Source organism: Haliaeetus leucocephalus, unplaced genomic scaffold (assembly GCF_000737465.1).
Source record: "Haliaeetus leucocephalus isolate CR32 unplaced genomic scaffold, Haliaeetus_leucocephalus-4.0 Scaffold317, whole genome shotgun sequence".
Taxonomy (NCBI): Eukaryota; Metazoa; Chordata; class Aves; order Accipitriformes; family Accipitridae; genus Haliaeetus; species Haliaeetus leucocephalus.
Window position 1 is genome coordinate 379,576 of NW_010972753.1, and position 24,775 is coordinate 404,350.

Below are 24,775 nucleotides of genomic sequence, written 5' to 3' on the forward strand. Positions count from 1 at the left end.
CTATGATTTGGTTTTCATTCCCAGTTACCCTTTACCAGCACTGCTGAAGTGGCTCAGAAGGATGGTGCTAGCTTTTTACTAGTGAGGAAGAATTCATTGAAGGCGGCTGTATGAATCATTTTAATAAAGCACTTTAGAAGTTAGTGTTGCATTGCCTGTGAAAGCCGTAGTTACATGAGTAGCCTCAGCCAGACAGTTTAGTTTTACTCTTATTAATCTGCAAAATAAGTGTTTTACTACCTCACAAGGTTAAACAGATTTTCAAATCCTATATGAACAAATTTATAGGACCCAAAAGGGCAAAGGAAGAGAAAAAAATAACTGGAAATTTACTATATGTGATCTTCCCATTACTATCAAGTTTAACAGTGCATTAGTCTGAACTACATGAACACTCTCATAGAATAGAATTCCTGTATGTATAGCATATCTGTATTTATATTCATGTATTCTAGAAATAAGGAATTGATAGCCACAGGATGAATCAAAAAAGTACTAGTCACCCCTAAGATTCTTTAAGCAAAATGTTTCATGCTGCTGAGAAACAAGTTTGTTGGAAGCTTCGATTAACACTGAACTAGACATTTCCTGAATAGGTAAAGCATTAGGTAATAATTATTCTGTCAATAAAGTCATCCCAGTATTCCCAGAGCTTGCTAATCTTAATCAAATTGGTAGGCAGTTGTGTTGTTATGTGCAGAATAGGATGTTAAAGCTGCCATTAAAAACCTCAAAGCTCAGTTTTTTATATTTTGGAGAAAACAGTTATTATTAAGCTTCTAGTAAAGTGCATGTGTATATATAAGTATAAAAAAAGACATGGAAAGAAAGCATCAACTGTGGCCTCTTTCATTACACAACATTTTACTCTTTGTCTATAGTAGTAACGAGGATTTAGGAGGAAAGACACGAAAGACATAGTATTAATCTCACCTGCAGTTTTCAAAAGTGTTTTGTGTTACCAAAGGAAATTTAGCAAGAATCATGTCTGTTTAATTGACTAAATTTGTTTGATTAGCTTGTAGAGAAAGGGAAGGGGGTATGTGTACTTAATGCATATGACTTCAGCTTTGCCGGTGTATGTTTTTAATGCCAAGTTTTTCTGGCACAAAGTGATGTCTGTTTCTTGGCAATCCCGTTCTATTTCCCAGACACTCATCTTACCATTCCCCCTTCCCCTGCATTTACCAAATCTTTACAAGCATCTAATATTCAAAAGTCTTTCCAGGATTATTAAATATATACATTTTAACAAATACAGTTTTACTTTTTCAATTTCTTAAATGTGTCCCAGAGAGATTTCTGGTTTGCAATAAAGTTCAAGACTTAAATTTCAGGAGGGGAAAGAAACCACTGCCTAATTATTCACAGAACATCCAAAATCTACTGACTTTGGAGAGCCTCAGGTAACTGTTAGTGGAGTAGTCTGTACCCTTTGATGACAAAATACTGCTAAAAGCCAGTAGATCTTAAGGCATACCAAATTACTAGATGAAAACATGTTTTGGAGAATCTAATTTGTGCAGGGATAGACTACAGTACTTCTGATTTGTGGTGTCTCTGTCCACTAAGAGTTCTTCGTCTATCCAGCCACATCACTCTTGCATTGTTTACCTGTTATGATCTGACAAGACTGATCCTGACAGTCAGCTGAACAGGAGTCTTGAGCATGCCTTTTCAAACAAAAAAGTTGTAGTTTACTCTGCCACTGTCTTAAGAAATGGGTATTTGCTGATTTGTTTCTGTTTGACTACAGAGTAAATAGTGGAAATTTCTTAAACTGCAATTCAGCTTCCTTTATTCTCGTGAGCAAGGAAGGGTAATGGTCCCTGCCTCAAAGGAGTTTTAGCCCACTCCTCAGTTGTAACCCTAGCTTGTTCTCCAATGCCCCAGCCTATAGCAACCTTTTCCTCATTTCACATCTCAGTGGAGAAACCTGCCTATTAAAGGGGTTGCAAATAAAGATGGGGTTGTTTTTCTGTCATAATAAAAGGTAGGTTTTTTAGGTGCACTCTCACAAACTGTTTTGCTTACAGAGCCTCAGTTTTCCAGTAGAGGCACAAAATATCTTAAGAGCAGATCCTTGGCTTTGGAGCCTGTTTGTGTCTCTATTGTCTTTCGCAGCATGGAGAAAAACTAGTCCTTCCTTGCCGCTCAGACCTGATCTAATGGGTGGGTTGGACTGGCAGCACCACAGAAAGGACAAACATTGAGTCTCTCAGCAAATCGACAAGTAGTCACTATACGAGATTAGTAAGGGAATTATAAACCCACAAAGCCATTGTAGTAGTACTAGTACTTCAGGAGTTTTGGCATGCTCATGCTCTGGTGGTTCCTTGTCAGCAGTCTATTCCAATGGGGCAAACTTTGATTTTTGTGAAGGTTGTTTGTGAAAGGACTGCAGTATCTCATGGCAGATTCTGAAAGGCAAATGTTTCTTGAAATTTTGGTGACCTACTTCAGCTGTCCTAGGTACTGTAGACTACTGCACTAGGCATCTCAGTGGGCCAGTAGTTTCACTTAGGCTATTGTCCAGCTAGAAATGGTTTCTCACCTTCCCCTAACTAAATCATCAGAGGGGTTACAGGGTCCCCTGGCCAAGTGTCCTCCCCATAAAGGGAAGTAACTAACCATGAGTAATCAATCAATGGGGAAAAGTCAGATATTTTTTTCTTTAAGTCTGAGGGTGTTCTCTCTCTAAACATCTTTAGTCATCAGCATAAGGAAGGAGCGAAGTTAGGATAGGATTTGTCACCTGCAACTCCTGGTGCTGTCTTATTCCAGAAATAGGCAAGCCAGCTGTAACTTAAAAACCTCTTGAAACAGAGGTTGAGTTGTTGGATTACAAGTTTCAAAAAGAAGAGACTCAGTGAAATATGTTTTCAGTTCAATCTTTGTTGCAGTCTTTATTCTTTTTATATGCTTTTTCTTTGACATGAGAAGAATTCTCTGGTTGTTCTGCTCAAAACCTAAACATCCAGAAGAGATTCTTGGAATAAGTTGGATGTTTACAAAATTTTTTTACAAATTCAACAAGCAAGAACTCAGGCATACCAAAAAGGAGTTGCTTTGGTCTGTAGTAGAAACAATGAAAAGCCAAAAGTATGTCATGCATTAGCTGTTGCACAGTTGACGTAGACAGCTAAACAAGCTTGCCGATGAACAGAACCTTAGGGTGAAAATCAGAAGCTGTCCAAAAGGATTTTGTGTCTCTTCAGTGTTCGAGCCTTTAGATTGAATGTTGCAGTAGTCTACCTCTCTCTTCTTTTCATACAAATTTACATTCTCTACATTCTGATTTTCTGTCCTACATGTCTTACAAATCATCCTCAAGCCCATAGTCTCTCCTGACTGGAGTATCCATGTTGCTGCTTCTTCCATTAAATACCCTTGTATGTAGTCTCAAGAAAAGCTGGTATAGCCCTTGCTGGTGTAACACACACACCACTTAGTTTTGTTTCTGATGAATTCCCTATACCTCTTCATTGCTGACCTAGGTTCTTTTGTCATTTTTGGTTTAAAATAGCAGGTACCATCCTCTCCACCATGCAAAATTGTTTGCACACACAGAGACCACCCATCAGAGTTTCCACCCAAAACCCCACCTGTGGCTTTGGTCCAAACCAGGAATTACTTACTTTATGATGCTTTCTTTGCTTTCTCACCTGTGTTTTTTAAGGAATAGTTTTCAGGGGCATTCTGTTTTCTCTCTAATGAAAATTTCTCTGTATGAATGCTGAAACAAAGATTTCTTATAATTTCTGTTCTCCCAGTGGCCAGACCCAGTATGCCTATCCACCTATTAAGTTCAATGGAAAAAGAAATGTAATGCAGAAATAGAGCACAGTCAGCCCCCGAGAGAAGGGAAGTTAGTGCTAGTTTAACTGGGAGTAACTGCTCCGCAGTCAAAAAGATTATTCTTCTATGTAAGATTTTTTGCAAAGGTAAGCAGATCCCGGGGGGTACTTGAGAATTCCTCTCCTGCCTCTTCAAGCAGTGATACATCAGGCAATCCAGGGCAGAAACAGAGGGTTTGGTATTTGAGGTAGTTTCTTTAACATCAGAGTTTATTTTTCTGTGTTGGAAGGAAGCAAGCTGTGGGAAATATGGCCAATAAACTGAAACAACTCAGTAAGAAGACAGTGTCAGTGGTTGAAAAACATTGTACATTCACTTTACAGAGCCCCTTACGGAAAGGCTGTGGATATGTGGTCTGTAGGCTGTATCCTGGGAGAGCTGAGTGACGGGCAGCCCTTGTTTCCTGGTGAGAGCGAGATTGACCAGCTCTTTACCATTCAGAAGGTGCTAGGCCCACTGCCAGCCGAGCAGATGAAGCTCTTCTATAGCAACCCACGCTTCCATGGCTTGCGGGTAAGAGAAGGCTTTGTTCTTTTTTTTTTTTAATTTACTCACACAGTATTTACAGTATTGTCATTTTTGTTGTGAAGGTTCTTCTCATTTATGTTGTGCATTATCTATTGCATGTGTTTCTGTGTAAGTACAGGATATGTAGATTATAAGACATACATAATTCAAAGTAAAATTCTCATTACACCAGTACTGAGTTTTATAAATATGGGGTTTTTACTGTTAAAAGTTGATTAAAGATTTTCTTTCATTTCTTTGAGTTGTTTAACATGCAAGTTAGCATTTATCCCCAGCTTAGTATTGCCCTGCCAGATTTGCACTGTGAAGTTCAGTGGCATAGCTCTGTCAGTTTGGGGTGTGGAAAATTGATGCCTGCTGTCTTCAGGCTACTCTGTTGGAAAAATCTGAGCCATAGATGCTGCTATCATGGCAGAAGAGCTTTTTGCCTTTCAACTTACATTCCTGGGGAGTTGATGTAAGCCACGTGAGTAAGAAAGCTCTTCCTACTGACAGCGTTGTTCCCCTTTCAGGGGTTTGCCAATACTACGTAATGCTAGAGACTCACTGGTGTGAAGAAGCTGCTCAAGTTGAGAAGTGCAATATGGCAAAATCCCAGAAGCAATATATAAGTAATAGCTCTGTTATCTTTAACAATACCTGGTCAGTGATTGTACTTATGTTTCCTTGTAATTCAGTTTTTGTTGTCATTTTTTATTACTGAATGTTGCTTAGAAAGGTGAATTTATGGTCTTGATAAATGGCCTGAAATCATTAGCGTAAAATCCTATAAAGAGACATACAAAGGTTTTGGGAGACATGGTCTATGCTAAAGACTCGAGGTTTGAGTTTTACTCTGTAAAAGAGAAAACTTAGAGAATGAGAAAGGGGAAAAAAAGGGGGACCTACTTGTGTTAAAACATGTTAAAAGTTGCCATAAATTGGGTTTAGGTGATGATTATAAGAAATAGTTGGCTTGAGCAGTTAGGATAATTATTTTAGCTACAAGGATAGCTAATTCCTAAGAGTTTTTGTTGAAGTTTGTAGACTCTCCCATCAGTGAAGAGTTTAAAAAAAACAATTAGACGAGCATTTCTTACAAGGTCCTATTTGTATTTGTTCCTGTTTAGAACAATGGCCTGGATAGGGTTTTCTGTTTAAAAAAATTTATAACCCCTTATGAGGAAAGCAATGCTTTAAAAGTTTTAAGCAAAATAAATTACTGCCTCTTCAACATTATTTTAGAGCAGTTCTAGTTATGCAGTGTAATCTTATTTGGATAAATGCTCTGTAATATCTTAGGATGAGAATGAAGTATATTTGTTTTGTAGCTTTAAAATACAGTAATTCAAGAAGACAGGATGGACCTAATGTGATTAGCGCAGCATTGAGAGTTATGAGTCTGTTCTCATCCTGGATCAATGGTTTATTATTTGGCCTCAGATGTGTTGCTGCCTTCTTAGTCCCATCTGTAAAGTCAGGATATGAATGATGATGACAGTGACATATGCCTTCTAATAGAGAGTAGTCTTTGAATACTGAAGTAAAGTCTGAATAATGGCTTAAACATGAAAAATACTACAAAGAATATTGGTTCAGAATGTGATATTCATTAGTTAATTCATGGGGAAAAAATATTCCATGCCATATGACAACCTTAAAAATACATTTTTCTGAATGTAGTATAATGCTTAATAGTGGAAGATTTTCTGTTGCATAGCAGGTAGGAGGTATGCTGTGATCATGCAAGTTACTATTTACAAGCTGGATCTGGCGCTGGGTATTCACAAGATAGAAACTAGCCCATGATGAGAAACTGTTTATCCATATGTTTAGGCTTTGTGAGTTTCTACATTACTGTAACTGTGAGTACTACCATATTGTAGCACAGGATTTTAAAAATTCCAATACGAACACTCCAGCACCACGTGGACATGTATACAGATGCATGTTTGCAAACTTTCTGTCTTTTCTTCCTGCTCATTTCCTCTGTGCATCTCTCTCTATATATGTATACGTATATACACATACACACACACAGTTTTCCGCATTCCTGAGGTTTAGGGAGTGTTTAGTGATCTCTTTTCAGTCCTTTTGAGGAAGAAAACATCCATGGTATGTTGAAGGCCCAAGGAAATAAAATAATATGGGATCAGAAAGTACCAGTAGGCTCGTGCCTTTATGGAAAATGTGAGTGGTGATGTAGGACTGTAAATATTGTTCTACAAATAAGTTACAAATAAGCTGGAGAATCTGAACAATTCCAGTGAATAGCCATCTCTTATTACTGCTTTGCATGGCTTCGGCACATTTTCATGCTTCCCTGATCATTCCAGATGTAAAATCTTCTTCATGATGGTCATTCTACGTGAAGACAAGAATATTTTGCCATTTGGTTCATGTAAAAAGCCAAGGAAGCATGGAAGCCTTGCTTCACTTAAGTTACTATCGAAGATTAACATAGCAGACTTGGATTTAAAAAAAAATTCTCAATCATTAGTAAACCACTTCAAAAGAAAGCAAAGTAAAAAGAAAAATACAGCAACTATTTAGGAACAAACACATTCAAACTATGTTCTTTCATTTTCCTTCAAAGCTCCCATAATGTAATTTATGAAAAGTAATGCCAGTACAAACAATGGCCAGCAATTCACGGTGTCTAACACGCATATACAGTGCATGTGCAATGCATTTTGCTTCCAAACAAACTGCATTTTTTGAAATGAGTGTTTGTACTAGGTTGCTCTTTAAAGCTTAGGTTTGAAGCTAGTATTTAATCTGAGGAAAGTGAATGTGTAAATATATGCACCCGACTGTAACAATGCCTAAATGTAAGTGAGAGTTGAAAAATGCAAAAGTGAAAGTAAAGGAATAAAATCTTTAAGGCTTCCTGCTCATTGACATTTTAGACCAAACATAGAGTTCTCATATGTTCTTATACTATAGCAAAATTCCACATAAAATGTTTGTTTATCTTCATGTTTGATGGTTTTGTTGCTGTTGTCTGTCTTAATCACTGACTTGAATTTTATTTTTTTCTTGTATTTTCAGTGATTTTTAACTATAACTCAGTATTTTATGTGGGTATATTTTACGTATGGCTTGAGCCCATTTGGACATACAGTGATGGCTTTTATGTACCAGTAGACAAGAAGACTGCATGCTTCCTATTGTCAGTATTCTTGCTTTGATGTGTTAGCTTAAGAGGACTTTTTAGAAAATACATAGGATGTGGATGGGATCAAGCCAGGCTGCAGCTGAAACACTTTCATAGTATTAGGCAAATTCCACAACTCTGGGAACTACTAACAAAGTGTCTGGATCTCAGCTACCTAGTTTTGGAGAAACTGTGATTAATGCCTATAGACTAGCTCATTGTTGGTTTGGTTTGGTTCATTTTTTTTCCAGAGGCTTCTCTGGTATTCAAATGTGTAATTTTCTCTAAAATCAGCATAAGTTGGATCCATGAGGTATTTTAGGCTTCTGTTGGAAATCCAGCCTTAAATTTGTAATTCTGAATACACTGGTATATATGTTTAGTTTTTAAATTTGAAGTTACCTCACTGAAATCAGTTTGTCTATTTGTTTGCTGTCAGTTCGACGTGTACCGCGGTCTGGAGATGGATCTTTGTTATCTGTTTCTTTTCAAGTCATTGTACTTGATGTTATGTTATAGCAATGAAATATTGAGCAAGTTTTCTTTCATTTGATATAAAGAAAAGATTCCGTCTTCATTTTATTTGACTCTTGCCTTGTTTACAAAGCAAGCAAAAAAACCCAGTTCTGTGCTTTATTTTTTCTTTCTTCAAATCATCAGTGCCTGTCCTGTTATTTCTAGGCAGGGCTAGTTTCAGATACTGCTTTCATCGGGTTTTGTCCAGACTCTAGTTGACATAAGGTGCCCTCCAGCAATGTGCGCTACTTCTCATGGTGTTGCCAGTTCTTACTGCAGCATGACTGCAGGAGCTATCCTAAACCTTAAACTTTTGGGGTTTTGATGTTTTTCACTAAAAACATTTTTGAATTGTCTGTTAATCTTTGGTTTTTAATTAGTACTGTATATGTGCTCTCAAATTCTCTCAAAGCTGCTGCTATTAATCTTTTTTTTTTAAATATATATTACTTACGTTATTTCTGAATCTATTTTAAACCTCCTACCTCTTGTCAACCATAATGCCACAAACACATTTATAAATGTAAGTTGATTATTTCTCATTTGAGAGTGGTTCCTTGACTGCTCTACTAATCCAGAATACTTTCTTTGGTTGACTAGATGTATATCATACATCAACAGTTACTTATTTCATTATAATGTTTTGTAATGTTTCATAAGCCACTAACTCTTTTAGTGCATGTGATTCCCATTAATTACATGCCTTGATTCACTGTGTAGTTTCTATTTTTTTAAGCATTGTATTCATGTATACCTTGTTTACATTCTCAGTATATTTATGCTATATTATTTTTACAGTTTCCAGCAGTCAATCATCCACAGTCTTTAGAGAGAAGATACTTGGGAATTTTAAGTGGTGTATTGCTTGATCTTATGAAGGTAGGAAAATGTATTTTATTTTCTGTCTTTAGTATGTAAGGAAAGATGTCAGTGACGACTTATCTTTGTTTCCTAATACAATACATCTTAGAAGTACTTGTGAACTTCCTTTTGAGATATTTTCATATCACCATTGTTTGTAGCAAAGCTTGATATTTCCTAGGAATCAGGAAAATACCCCTTGCAAATGCCAGGAGAGGCTGTTCAAATTTGACTGATTTGATAAACAATACATAGTCCAGACAAAAGATTCACCATCGTTTGTAGCAATATGCATTCACACTGACATACATTCAGATGCACAGGTTACCTTAGTAGTGCTGAGTATGAGCTCTCAACCCATAATAAATTTAGATAAATCCACAGAGTATTAGGCTAACCTGAGGTGTTGTTCCTTTGTTGTTGGATAAGCATGAGGATGGGACAGTTGTCAAAGACAAAGTTGATGCCCAGTAATTTTTTTTTTTTTTTTTTTTTTTTTACCTGAGCCCTTAATCTGCTTGCTATCACTCACCTCTGCACAGTGTGTATGTTAAGTTACTCTTCGGTCCTGTTTTGGAACAAGTCAGCTAGTTACTCATGGCCAAGCTAGGATGTGGTCCTGAGATAGTTTCTTACAGGGGATCAGGAGAAGCTGCCTCCCCTCAAAATGGCCAAACACTGTAAAGCATTGTGCTATGCATTTGCGCCATGTTCCTGCGTATGCAACACATTTTGTTGTATTTATTGTACTATAAAGACATCACCGTGGTAAGCTACAGTACATCCCACCCATTATTTCACCCACAGCAAGCTGAAAAAAAAAGTCATAGCATCAAAAATTAGGTTTAGAATCACAGGGGTACCACCTAAGAATTAAAGGCGATCTGGGACAAATATGAAGCATGGATATGGCTAATCAATTCTAAATGAATTGTGTGGTCCCAAGCCCATCTGCACCAGTTGTCCTGGAAGCCAGAGGTAGTCAGCTTAGGGGTATACTTCAGTGTTTACTTGCGTTTAGCAGTATTGATATAGCCAGCAGAAATCCACCAAATTTGCTCTACGCTTTTCAACACAACCGGTTCAAATCACTTTCATTTACTCTCTCTGCCTTATGAAGGGAGTCAGCATAGCTTTTATCTTGGTTTCATGGAGCCTGCAAAATTAGGTACCTTGGTGCATATAATTGCTTGTTTTGGTATTGTACATTCTCCTCTCTTTTCTAATTCACAGGAACTTTTTTTCTGGCATCATAGTTAGCTGTAGCTCAAGCTGTAGTAGCATATATTGCAGAACAGCAATTTCAAGATCATTCTTCAGACCATTGTTACATGTGCTGGGGTGGGGTTTATTTTCATTTTATCCTATGTTTTATGTTATATCTCAGTGTCTTTTGGGTCCTTTCGTTGTGATTTAAAAGTTAAAAAATTGTGAAATTAAGCATTTGATAATAAGCAAGGCTGAGGTCTTCCATCTCTTAAGTAGAGCATAGATTTTGTATGTGTTTATTTTGTGTCATATGTAGTTTAATGCAACATGAAATTATTCTAGCAGTTACATCTAATCACAGAAATCACAGAAACTCAAGATTAAAAAACTATCCCAATAATGTTCTTTATTTTGTTGTATTTTTTGCTGATGCAAATACAGATACTAACATTTCAACTTTGGGATTTGTTTTCCAAAGAACTTACTAAAATTAGATCCAGCAGATAGATATTTGACAGAACAATGTTTGAACCATCCTTCATTTCAAACCCAAAGACTCTTGGATCGCTGTGGAAGCTCACCTTCGCGGTCAGCTAAGAGAAAACCTTACCACGTAGACAGCAACACATTATCTAACAGGTAAACGTAGTCATATCACCGTCACCACTGACATTTGCTCTGCCAATGAGTGAGTTGCTATCATGCTTACATACATCATCATCTACAAGAAAAGAAAAGTAGTCATTTGACTGTTTTGGCACATTTAGACATATATACTGTTCCATGTTGCCTCACTGAATAAAGGAAGTAGACACAGTTTTACTGTATTAGGGCTATTCAAGCTGAAACTTTTGCTAACTTTTTGCATAAGGCTGAATGCTTCTTGAAAAAAAAACAAAGACAATGTTCAAGCCATTTCTGCATATGACAAAGGAAAAATAAGGTGGCTTACACATCTTAAAAAAAAGTTAGCCTTTTTCTTGAACAACAGTAGGAATTTTGTGGCTTGGAGAATGCCTGAGATTCCAAAGGAATGCTCTTTTCTTTGGAATGCTCTTTTCTTTGGAATGCTACCACTACTGTACATGTGCAAATACGTCCAAGGTTTTGCTAGTTGAAAGTTCAAAATTCACACAGATTTTTAGCAGCTAAATGTCCTGAAAATTGTGTGCATTGATCATGCTCCAAATTGGGGATGAACAGAATTTTGTCTGCAGTTGCAGTTATGAATCAAGTCTAGTCTACCTGAACTTAAAGCAAGGTGTATTTGCTCAGAGACTCCCTTGCTGGACCCACATAGCTTGAGAGAAGCCGCTTGATTTTAATACATCAATGAACCAGGTTTACTGCTGGATAAAACACTTCAGTACTAAAAGCCTCATGGTATTCCTCTGACAAAAGCTTTCCTAAAGGTCACCCTCTAGAGTATGCAGAATGATAGTGGCTTTTAATCCCAGCCATGTTTTTCTCTAGCTCTTCTTGTGAGATTCAAAAACTGACTCCTCATTTTAAGATTTGGGATGATGACATTTACAATCTATACTTTCTTGGAGATAGACATCGAAAAGTTTTAGCTGCCCTTATAGATTTTTAGGATAGAAGTTTTACCATTAGAGATGCAGCATCAGAAAGGAAAACCTAGATGCATGGGAAACTTGTTGTCTAAAAGGCTTGCCTAGTTGCTTGATTTAAAATTACTAGGTTCCTTATATCTGTAAGTTTTTAAAAAAATATGCTTACTTTTAACTAAAAAAGATTTTAAACTGGCATTAAAATTGCTATATTTCTAGAAACTGTAATGGAGTACATAATTAATCACTGGAAGTGGGTAGTACAAAAATCCTAGGTATGAAAATGGCTAGCATTATCCAATTATAATTATCAGCAAGATCAACAAAGGTACAGACTCATCTGTACAGTGAGCTCTCACTTTAACCCTCAGTAATATATCTGACTTACTGTATCACAGATTTGATACAGAAATAAGTTAACTGCTCATAGCCCACCTAGGTCCATCAAGGCTAACAAGTACAGCTGCAGCACCACTCAGTCACAGCTAGTTTGCAGTGCCAGCACAAGTCCAGGAGCAGAACTCCTTTTATGCCAGAAAAACTGAGATAATAAATCCTGCTCAAATAAATTCAGGCTGAGTGTTTCCACAACCAACTCATATCTCAGTCCCGTAATCCCAAAACCAGGAGAGCTGGAGAGTAAAGGTTAAGGACATCGCCAAGTAGCACTGCACCAAGTCAATCTGGTTGCAGAGCATTTCAGGTGCAGCTTTGGGGATGAGTTAGTGTGCCAAGAACTGGGGTAGTGCCAAGTTCCATGGATGCTGGGGTTCCTGTGGTAGACCTGGTTTGGGGTTTGGTGTTACAGGGCTTGCTCTACTGCACTGAGCTCAGGCCCACTCCGTCTGGATGTCTTCACCAGCACAATAACCTCTTTTCCCCCTCCTCTTCCCTCCCCTCCTCCTCCAAATCAGACATGCATTAGATGGCCTGGAGGATTGATTGTATCGGGGGGGGTTTGACAGTGCTGACATGCTTTATTGTTCTATCTTGACTTTGTTATGCCAGGCGTATTTAAGATTTTTTCAGTGGATATACAGCTAATTTTCGTAATGTGGTTACACTATTGATGTGCACATATATTACTCACACATATGCATAAATGTGTAAATATACGCTGGGATTTCTATGATTGGATTTTGTATCACTTTTGTCAGCAAAATCCATTAACCAAAGCTGATTGTCCATCAGGATATAACCAGAAAGAAACAATAATGTACTAACACTTGCAAATCTGTTATTTTAGTGGAGCTTCTGATGCCTAGTTGGCAGTATTTGATCTTACTGCAGTTAGATTTTGTGTTCTTAAATGGCAACTCCTTTCTGAAATGAATGTACTGTTGTTGAAGTTATTAATACATGAATATGTAATCTGGTATATTAATGCTTCTTTATGCATTTTAATGTAGAAATCAAGCCAGCAAAAGTTCTGCTTTGCAGTCACATCACAGATCAAACAGCAAGGATATACAGACACTAGGGGTTGGCGGGCCAAGAGAAGAAGGTCTTCCAGCAAATGAAAGCTTTTTAAATGGAAACCTTCCTGGAGCTGCACATAGTCCAATGCATGCAAAAAAACCAAGCAACACACCTGGATCTGGCAACAAGGATCTAGCCAACAATAACATGCCACATCTTCTCAGCCCAAAGGAAACAAAGGCAAAAACAGAATTTGATTTTAATGTGGACCCAAAAAGTTCTGATGGTTCAGGCACAAAGTACCTGAAGTCTAACACCAGGTCTCAGCAGAACCGGCACTCGTTTATGGAAACTTCTCAAAGCAAAACTGGGACACTGCAACCCGGCGATAAGCACAGTCGCCACAGCTATATTGATACTATCCCACAGTCTTCTAAGAGTCCTTCGTATCGGACAAAGTCAAAGAGCCATGGGGTTCTGACAGACTCGAAATCCGTGGGCAACCTTTCTGAGGCCAGGGCCCAGGCTGCAGAACCGAACAGCAGCAGGTATTTTCCATCCAGCTGTATGGACTTGAACTCTCCTACCAGTCCAACTGCTCCCCGACACGGTGATAATAGAACTTTGCTCAGTCCGTCTGGGAGGAACAACCGCAGCGAGGGTACCCTGGACACCCGAAGACCGTCAACAAGACACTCCAAAACAATGGAGGAGTTAAAACTGCCAGATCACATGGATGGAAGCCATTCCCACTCTCTGTCTGCTCCACATGAATCTTTTTCCTATGGTCTAGGTTATACCAGCCCTTTTTCTTCACAGCAGCGCCCTCATAGACACTCGATGTATGTGAGCCGGGACAGAGTGAGGTCAAAGGGCTCAGAGGGTGGCTTAAGCATAGGGCAAGGGATGGCAGCCAGAGCAAACAGCCTGCAACTGTTATCTCCACAGGTGCAGCATAAGTCACTCACAAGATCTGTTGGCTCGTCACGGGAAGACTGTACGGAAGATACTAATAGGGTTAGTTCAAAATATTGCCTATTATGGAAGGCTTACCTTCCTCTCTTCACTTCGTGTGGGGACATTGTCCTGCTTTCTCTCTTCTGTTTGTTTGCAGTTATTTATTTGTCCTGTTGTAAGGCAAGGGATGTTGGGTTTTTTTTTTCAGAAGGGCTAACTATTTCAAGAGCAAAATGAGAGCCTATTTTTTAAAAACGAACTATGAATACCATTCTCTTAAAGCACTGAAATGTGAGAACAGAAAAATTGGTCTCTGAAGTTAAAATTTCATTAGTAGTTCCTAATCTTTGGTTACATTGTCTCATGTCATTTTTATCATATTGTCTGGCTTAATTAACCCTCTCATTTGTGGTTTTATTTAGCTTTTTTGTATGTATTTCTGTTATGAATGCTAATGTTAATTTTAGAAGTGAGCTTTTCACTCCCTTATAGCAGGACATTATTGCTGAAATGCCATCATTTACCAGAGGAACATCAAAATTTGCAATATTTCTCTTGATTAGTATGATGAATAACTGGGGTAGTCTAGAGATTTTACGTTGGAGAAGCCACTGGTAAATTGACTCCTTACAGTGATTACTGTCACTAGATACCTTGTTGTGTTTTACTGTGAGCATTATTTAATGAGTAGTGGAGGGGCTAGTTCTGGTGTTATTTACATTCCTTACACAATGCTTCCGAATTATCTGCTCTTACTCATCAGATGCGTAAAGATGACTGCATTTGTCCCCAAATCTTTAAATTGATGTATCATTGATCCAAATTGGAGCAAAATGGTGCGGAGAGAGAACTACAAAAATGAGTGTTTGTTTCTATATATGTACATCTGTGATAAAGTGACTTCTAAGGACAGAACGTCTAGTTTAGATTTGTTGTCAAATTGAAGGAAGTCAGAGCTGCAAATATTATTTAAGGTCTAAAAATTATGCTTTACTGTGAGAGACTAAAAAAATCTGGCTACTTACTTTATGTAAGAAATATGGGTAGCTGACTTGATAGTGGTCTACAAGTACCATAAAAAAGAGTTTCAAGTAGTGGTTGCCTCTTCAGTCCAGTAGGAAAAAAAAGGCATAATACATTTTTCTGTACTCACCACATCTCCTCCATTCAGGACTATGTGTACTCACACATGAGGAAAGATCTCATCAAGATAGGAGAAATACAATGTAATTTAAAAACAAAACAAAAAAAAAACAACCAAAAAAAACCTACTTAGAAGGGATTACAGCAGCTCCATTTCAAAACCAGCTGGTTTTTTTTCTTGGTGTAGTCATTTTTCTCTCTCATTTCAGTCAAGTTAAATGTTACTTATTCTTCAGGATGTTACTGTAGAAGGGTGATAACACCAACATTTGAGTTTTTGATAATAAAAACTCTTGCTACCTTGTATTCTTCAGTGCATTAGGATCTTTTTCTGCATTATGTAGCAGATATTAATTTGATACGTAATTTTAATTTTTTTCATATTGTGTAGAGGCAGATTGTTTTTATCAGATCATTCTTTGTCTTTTGACAATTGGTTGACAAATTTTTATTTTAGAAGAATTAATGTGTATCTTAATGCTTATGTTTTTGTTCATTTTCATTTGCTTTGGAATTCCTAATCTTTTGTAAAGGACTTGCCTTTATCTCTTATGGTCAGTGGTTTTAAACTTAAGCCTTCAATTAATGCTCTTAAATCTGTATTTCAACCATCAGAAGTCTGAAAGGAAAAATACTCTTCTGAAATGGGTGGCAAGTCTTTAAAAACATAAAGCTGTTTTTGTTTGTTTATACTAATGTCAATAACAAATCAGAATTAAATTGTCAATCTTCTTATGCCTCATAAAGGCATTTTCACAAAAAAGTGATTCTTTGGCTCCTTCCTATCTCTCCTCCCTCCCCACACATATTCTGCATTAGAAATCAGAAAATTTCACTTTCTTCAGGATTACTGAAATAAAAAAATCAGGAATAACACTAGTGCTCTCAAAGATTCTTTATTGTTTTCCTGTTATTTTTTTCCCAATCAATTCTACTGGTTCTCTCTCTGCTCATACTTTGTGAAGTTTCCTCACGTCCCTGTTTCTAGTTTCTCATTGATTTTCTCTTCAGCTCTACCAAGTCTTTTTAAAGAAAAACATTCTTTGTTTGCCAGGCTTTAAATCTTACTTTAAAGAAAAAAAGACTTGCATTCAGCATTAGTTTTGGGGCTTTTCAAGTCTCAGTACAACACTTTTGTTTTAAGGGTTCTTTTTAGTTTTAAATTAAATGTACACAAAAAGGGGCAAGCAGAAGAAAATCAAGTACAAGTTGCTATTACTGTCTCATATTTGTAACTCAACTGCTGACAAAGGGATGTCTTACACAAGCAGTAATTTAATCAAATGCTTCAGCCTCTTGTAAATTTTAGAAGAATCAAACTGTGATTTAAAGCATTGGTTTAGCTGCACTTGTTGTCTTGGCACAGTTTCAAGGGTTGTTTTTTCTGTGACAATGAGGCCAGATCTTCATTAATAAAAGGCAGAACAGAGTCTGCAAATCACTCATAGAGTGAATAGAAATCCCAATTTTTAGTTTTGGTTGGGTTTTTTTGTGGTTTTGTTTTTTTAAACTTTGTCCTTCCTGGACATTCTAGATTTGAAAACCCTATATGAATTTAATACAGTTTCCTGTGGGGTCTTGTAGACAGCATTGAATTTTATCTGGTTGGTCCATACTGCAGGAAAAATTGCAGCATCTTGTTCATTTAAAAGTGGGGTTAAGTCATATTTGGTGGCAAATTACATGCATATGGGCGTTTCTAACGGCTTACTTAAGCTTTTGCTGAAGTACATCTAGGAAGTACTGTATTCAGGAAGATAGACTAAATTAGAGGTAATGATATTCTTTTTGCTCTCCTGACTTAAATAGTTAACTTATAGATGTCTTAGTTCAGGGACTACCTCTTATTTTGCATACAGTAGATTTTATGCCTGTTGATACCTCTAGGTACTACTGTGTAACAGCTGGTAAGAGGTAGTGCTTTGGTCTTGCATTTATCACAACTTATATGCACTTCATGTTTGCTTTTTAAAATTTGCCAGTAGCAGAGTGACCTGATTCCATCAGAAATTAATTGAACAAGGCCTCCATTAAAAAATTCCTCCAGAGATGTTACAACTGCATTTCATTCACGCCAAAAATCTGAGGGGTCTGAGTCATGCTCATGTCTGAAATTACAACTAAGAGGCAAAATTTGTTCATGCCAGTTTTGTCATTTTGGAAAAAGCAAGCAAGCAGCAAAACCAAATAATTATTGATTAGATAGTCTGTGATTTGATATTGGCAGTTATTAATAACATGAAAAGAAAATTGTGTGTGGTTAAGTTCAGGGTTTCTTGCTTGTGTGTGTTGGTTAAAAACTGCAAAATCAGTTTATAAGCTTTCATTTTAAGTGGTTGATTGTTCTTTTGTTTAGGGTGGAGCATATCATGATCCACACACAGAAGATGGAGCATCTACTAAGGAAAATAGAATTCTGTATAATGACCCTGTTCCAAGAAGAGTTGGCAGCTTTTACAGAGGTAATTTTATGGTGGATATTTCAAAATTAAACAAGAATTTTAAAATGGAATATAAATTAAGTAGTAGAAATGGTTACAAAGAACTGACATGAACAACTAAAATAGGTTATTGGAAAAAGAATTGTTACCCCACTTTCAGAGACTGGGTTGACCTGCTAGTAACTGTATTAGTTACTACAGGTAACTATCATATTATTTATTTGCAAATGGTAACACACTTTGATTGACAAGTATATCCAATGCAGTAGCTTGTAAAGCAGAAGATAATTTATCAGGGGGAGTTGAACAAAATGATTTAATATTACCAGAGTAAGCAGTCTATTAATGCTTTTAATTTGTATTTTAAATTCTTACTAACACTATATCTAAACACCTTTGTACTTGTAACACATTGACATACTTACTGTTCTATTTCAGATACTGTGGTGCATGGAACTGTAATGCTAGTTTTTCATTGCTCGAAACCTATGTTCATTTCTTTTGTTCAGACTTACTAAAGATCAGGGTTTCCTACAAGCAAGAGCATGCTTACAATAATCCCAGTTCAGAATAAATAATAAAAAGGGACTGTGTATGTGCATATATATGTATGTATATATACGTGTGTGTGTCTGTATAAATACACACAAATAGGTATTTTTCTATTATGGTACACAAAAGATGGTGATTTCTGAGCAGCTGCCTCATGGCTAAACCTGGGTAATCCTTTTGAAAAAGACAAGGATGATAAAGAAGCTAATTACTGTCCTGCAAGTGTTAGGAGGCTTGTGTGGCTCCCCTGAACCTTAAGAAGTCCCAATCAGCTAAAATTCGATTATGAGTCACCTAATAACCTTAAGTAGAGTCACAAATCTCCCTCTGATCCTCTTCAGGTTGATCAGTTGGCTGATGACCTGATTCAGACATGTTAAAATCTGCCAATCCTTGCAAGTGTCCATTGCAATATTAAAACCTGTGAGCAATATTAAAGCTTGTACTGTTTTGAGCAATGCTTTTGAGTGTAAGGTTTTATAGCACATGCAACAGAGAATCCTTAAGGATCCGCAGTCCTGAATTGCTTCTATTAATCCTTAAAACACTCCTAAAATTGGACATGGATTATCCTTCTTTTTTATACGTAGTAAAACAGACATTCCAAGGAAGAACGACTTTCTGGGGTTTATTCATTTCCTTATTATAAACTAGAGGTTTCTTCCTCTTTACCTGTATCTATGAAACACATGTATTTTAGTTCACAGACTTAATTATTGCTTTGGAAAAATGATACTATATTTAAATAATACATTGATAAGAGTATATGCAAAAACTATTGAAAGAAAAAGCTACTATGAAAAAAGTAAATTCATATTTATGCAATTCTTAAGTACTGACTTAATACAAAGGTTATTAGCATGTACTTTTGTACTACAGCTTGAACAAAAACTTACAGATTCAATTTTGATAGATGGTATAGTGTGATGGTGCAGTAATGCTGCAACTAGTGTCAATCAATTTTTAATCCAGTGCATGTATTTCTGATGATATTCATAATTCTAATAAAGTTATGTTCTAAGTATGCATAACCTATTTTCAAAACCACAGTATGTGTGTTTGAAAAATACATAATATCTGATTTTGATCCTTTCATTTTTAGTGAGTAGTCTCTTAGTTATATTAAAATCCAAAATAATTTTTTTCAGGGTGGGTACTACTTTTTTTAAGGTCTAAGTGGAGACAAAGTGTAACCTGTAGTATTTTGTGTCTTTAATAACAGTATGCCAACCTTTTATTCTGTTTCCTGTTTTTAAATATCGATTGCAGTTGTGGCTCCATACATATAAAAGTGTTCTCAAATCTAGTTAACAACTTAGTCAAGTTCTGATAATGGTCTCATATTACAACTGATGCTACCTTGCAAGTATCACAAAACAACAGCTTTCCCAACTGTAAAAAAAGTATGCTTTTTTTCAGACATACATAAAGTACAGCTGTCTTCACTCTCTTCTTTCTGTAAAAGAGGTAGAGAGGAAGTAGACAACTGAAAGATGGGATTTTTGGCAGAGCTAAGTATACGTTGTTTGCTATTTCTCTGTTCAGTTCCATCTCCGCGTCCAGAGAGTACCTACATAGAAAACAATGTGTCAAACAGAGCCTCTGTGTTACCAGCAGACAGCAGCACGGTGGCAAACCACTCAAAGAGACAAACCACCTTTGATACCTGGTGAGTTGTTATTTACACAGATGTGTAGAGAATGGCAGGGAAACAAAGGGATTTTTAACAAGAGGGAAAAGTTTTTCTCAAAATTTGCAGTTGTCTATATATGCTTAGTTGCTTCCTGTGACTGTACTGACTTAGCATTGCATGCTTTCTGTCCCCTTTTGGGCAGCAAGAAATACTTCGTTACACCATCACACTGAACGCATTAAAGATTCTATACTTTTGTCCAGTCTTTCCTAATTTTTTTCCGCTATTAATCTTCAGTTAAAGATAATACAAAGTGCTTGTGTGTATATAGTATGGATAGCAAGGCCATAGCTTCATCTGTGGATTCCAGAAGCATGAGTTGTCAGACAAACGGGAAAAATATCAAAATGCATGTTTCCATATATAAAATAGGACTGTATTAATGAAGAATATAATATTCACCCTGCAATGGGGACTGCTGCTCTTTTCACTTGTGCACCACAGAAGGAAATGAGTATGTCCTATGGGAAAATGGACTAAGCAACATCTTAGTGGTGTATATTGATTTTGAAAGATTAAAAGCATCACATGGCTCCATTATATAACATAGAACAATTAACTATAATTATGCTAATAGAATGACAGCATGTGCATAGCTGTGCAGGACTTAAAGGAAAATATCTTAATTTTGTTGCGCTCAGAGCTGTTCAGCTTCAAAATACTCTTAATCTTCTACTTTGTTCAATCACAATAAAGTACACTGAATAAAAATAAACAAATGGTGCTTCAAAGGATTGGTGGGAGGGTTGGACTGTATGCATTCGCGTGGTTCAACTGTGCTTTGTACCACTATCTGAAACACTGCTCTCTGAAAGTGCGATAAAATCATGCTATCTAAAGAACTGTTGCAGTGTTTTGTTGACTTAATGTGTTTCCACGTGAACAACCTGTGAATTATCTGCTTAAAAAAGAAGGGGGCGGGGGGTGTGAAGAGAAACAAATGGTATTTCAGCTTGTGTTCAGGTTATATACCCATGTCAGTAATAGATGTTTACTCCAGAACCCTTGTCACCTGCTCTGATTCACTAGTGTCTGCTTCCTGTCCTTCAGTAGCTCCACCTACATCCATTTTGTGGAAGTTAGCTGAGGAATCCGGTCACTTATGTAAAAATATGGTACTTATGTTGTGACTTATGTGGCTAAAGAAGGTATTTATTCCTACTGTTGAATCCGTTTACTTATTTTGTTGTCCTTCATATCTGAATCTTTCTATCTTGCATATAACATAAGCCTACTGGAATCTTGTTTTGCTTTATATATCATTCGCCAATATATTAGCTTTTATTATGTGGTCACTGCAAAGAAACACGTAATGTTATTTTAACTCTGAACTGAAATAATAGCATATGTTATTAGAGCTGGTTGGGAATTTTTTTGACTTAAGTATTTTTCTCGCTTACAATGCCAAATTATCGAAACTAAAACTTTTCAAAGGAACAGACTGACATCCACTAACCTTTTACTGGGAAGATTCTTCAGTTCCAGGATGGAATTGCCAGTCAAAACCAGAGATACACTCAAAATAACAAATATTCTGGGGGCAGCATTATTTTTTGGAATGCGAGGAACTCAAGTGCAGGGCCTTTGTTCTTCATTATTTAAACCAGAGGCTTGAACCAAGATCTTAGATCTAACGAGTGAACGCCCTGAACCAGAAGTTAGAGGTTATTCTGGAGCACATTCTCTGTTTCCCTCAATATATTCTCTTGAAGCTGTTTCATCTTGTTGAAATAGTGAAAGGACCACAGAGATGCTGAATATGGCCCAGTGAATAAGGCCCTTCATTAACTTTGAGGCAGTTAGATTTAAGTCCTTGTTCCAGTTAATGTACTCAAATAGTTTCACAAAGTGGAACAGCTCCTTTGAGAGAAGAACCCACAGAAGAATAAGCATTTCTTCTTATGAAATGGGAGGAATGGCAGTGCCCACAACATCAAGTTACTGCTATTTTGGCATGCGTTTCTCTTTCTCTTTGCTTTTCCTACTCCCTATTTTCCTGAAATGTTTCCTGCCCAGCTCTACATGTTAACTCTGTGCAAGTTGTCCTGGCAATGGTCTAATGTTGTTGCAAAATTGTTCTGTGCCATAAATGCAGCTTAATCAGATTTCTCAGTGATGTAGAGTCTATGTTCCTCTACTTAATTTTCTGTATAGAAGTTGTGTAAACACTTATGAAAATGTTGAAAGCTCTAATGGAATGTGATTCTGCTTACATCAATTTTATGGTGAAGTAAATATTTGATGTTTGACTGACATAGATAACTGGTACATGACAATTCATCTCTAATTATGAGTGACATGTATTCCACCTGGACTTGCCACTACTGTAAATTATTGCTTCTCTCATACTATTGCTCTGTGTTGCCTTTCTTCTGTCAAAGATTTGTGAATGTTTGCTAGACTGAATTGTCACAGATGTTCCCTTGTCTTTGTGTGCATTTCTTCACTCTGTCCCCACTGTCCTGCCTCTTTAAATAAAGATGTTATAAACTCGACTTTTTGTCATCAGGTTTTACTCTTAAATTACTAGATCGCTTCTGAACTTTAGACAGTTTGCTTTGAAAAAAGGCAAATTTTTCATCCTTCTAGAAAATCTTTTTTTTGCCAGAGTTTAATTTCCTGTAAATGGTCTTGAACTTGCTCAATTTTTCCTTTTTGATACAAGAGTAGGTGTTTTATTCTCTTCACCTGTACGAGCTTTGTCTTAAGCTGGGCAAAATCGGTAGGTATAGGCACGATGCTTAACCTTGTTCTGCCAGTTTGCCAAAATGTTGGCCTGAGGTATCTTTATCACTGTTATAGTTCTAAATATCTCTTTAGAATACACTCCCAACATGCAGTACTTTTACCTCACATCATATTGGAACTGTTTGCATTGATTGTTTACACGATATTAGGGGGCTTCTGGAAAGCTTTGTTGTTTAGACCTTTTATGTCCATATAAATGTATTCATTCTATGACAACTTGTCATATCCTCTCTAGCATATGTCATACCTTCCTGCAAAAATAATAAAAAGGGGAAATATGTAATATTCATTATTATTTTTATATGTATATAATATATCTAAACACACACAAAGTCTCTCTGTCATTCAAGAAGACAAAAGAAAGAACATCCTATTCCTAGGATTGTCAAAGGCTTACAATTATCTATATACCATTAACTGTCAAGACTCCAAAACAATACAGTATATTGTAAACATGACATGACTGACTATGATATCGCTGTTTCAGCATCAGTGTAACAATGTAGTCACACTTAATGTTCCTGAAACTAGAAGGTTGCCAGTATCTGAGCAAGCTATTTTAAAGCTTCTTCAGCTGTGTCTGCAGTACAACTGTTGCTGCATTGTAAATACTTTCCATACTTACAGAATTCTTGAATTTGTAAAAAATATCAGGAAATTTCAAATTTGTAACTTGCTCAAAAATCACCTGTGTGTGTTACACTGGTTGAAGGTTTAAGAATCTGCTCTGCATAGCTTGAAGATGTTCACCTTCCTAATGGTATAGCTTTCCCTCTGACATTTCCTGCACAAGACAGTTGCATATGCATTGTCATCCAGTGTGTTTGCTTTATTCATCTATTTGGCAACATATGAGCCTCCCTAGTCTCTTTTAGTAACCAGTGCCTCTTCCATGACCCTTCTTCCCTCATCATCAGTGGTTTTGTTTTGTACTAAAACTTAGATGATGCACCCTAATGTAATTTGCAAGGAAGCTTTCCAGAATTTGTAGTCATCAATATTCTGTCCAAAAAATAAGCCTAGTGAAGTATATGCTTTAGAAGTTTACGAAACCGACCACTTCCAAATTTTTATGGTTACTGATGTTGAACAATACCAGAGGGGTGTAAAACCTATGTGTGTATGTATACTTTTATATGTATACTTTTTTTGGTGATGCCACAACCTCGGGTGACCTAGTGGCTTTAGTGGCTTCTGGGTGGTATTTTGTATATATGATAGTAGATCTGGGGTTTATTCCAGTTAATAAATCCTCCTTTTCTACATTGGGGGGAAAAAAAAAAAATTTTGCAGCTCCAAGCAAAGTTCAAATTTGATCTCTGATTTTTAAGCTTTCAATGCCAGGCTTTTAGACCAAGAAGTTTTAGTGTGGACTTCAGCTTGTGGGATTGTGATTCTTACCTTAAGTAAACCATTTATTTGAGGTGCTTCGTTAGTTTCTGACATTTTCTTGCCTTCATTTATGGTAACTCTATAACTGCCAAGGGTTTTACTTTTAAGTAAAACCAAAAGCTAACTTGTAGAATTATTGTTTGTTCATTTAACTTCCACAGAAAACTTCAGACGTTTCAGTAACTCCTCCATTAGACCAAAATCTTACTTGTGTAATTGTGAGCGGTTCAGTAAAGGGAGTAGTATACTGGCAGTTAAATAGGATTTCCAAGCCAGGCTGCCTGCTGAGATTAGGGTTGCTGAAGAATAACTGAAACAAGCGTGAAGAATTGTCTCCCCAAAAGAGCTGTCTGCAATAGGAATCTATCTATGACAGCATGCTTCCTATTTATTCTTTTTAGTTAATATTAAAACACATCAGCTTGCTTGCCCCATGCATGTTTGCTGCTATGCCCCATTGTACCTGCATGAAGTTGGATACTTTGCCTGCCAGGGGCAATAAATGCTAGTGATAATCACAGAATTTCTGTATATACCTATGCTTTTTCCAAGTGTCTAAGACCAGAATAACTAATGTGATTTACATTATATGTCCTAAGCAAGCAAAAGGCACACAAAGATAAAATAACAAAGAACACATATTGCCTTTGGTTTCTGCTTGAGGGTGAGCTCTCTTGAGTCGGGGCTCTTCTCTAGGGCTAGTCTTACCTGCTAGTAAAAGAGGCACTGCGTAACAGATCCTGGTGTAACT

At 36.8% G+C, this 24,775-nt stretch overlaps 1 protein-coding gene across 1 annotated transcript in view; it reads left to right on the forward strand.

Annotated features, from left to right (window-relative positions):
• The window catches only part of CDKL5 (cyclin-dependent kinase-like 5), a 78,274-nt gene that overhangs the window by 42,426 nt on the left and 11,073 nt on the right, over window positions 1–24,775 (forward strand). Inside the window, 7 exon segments of the mRNA XM_010571256.1 lie at window positions 4,182–4,371; window positions 8,837–8,917; window positions 10,587–10,747; window positions 13,089–14,046; window positions 17,184–17,283; window positions 17,553–17,660; window positions 19,737–19,860. Coding sequence (XP_010569558.1) covers window positions 4,182–4,371; window positions 8,837–8,917; window positions 10,587–10,747; window positions 13,089–14,046; window positions 17,184–17,283; window positions 17,553–17,660; window positions 19,737–19,860 — 1,722 coding nt within the window.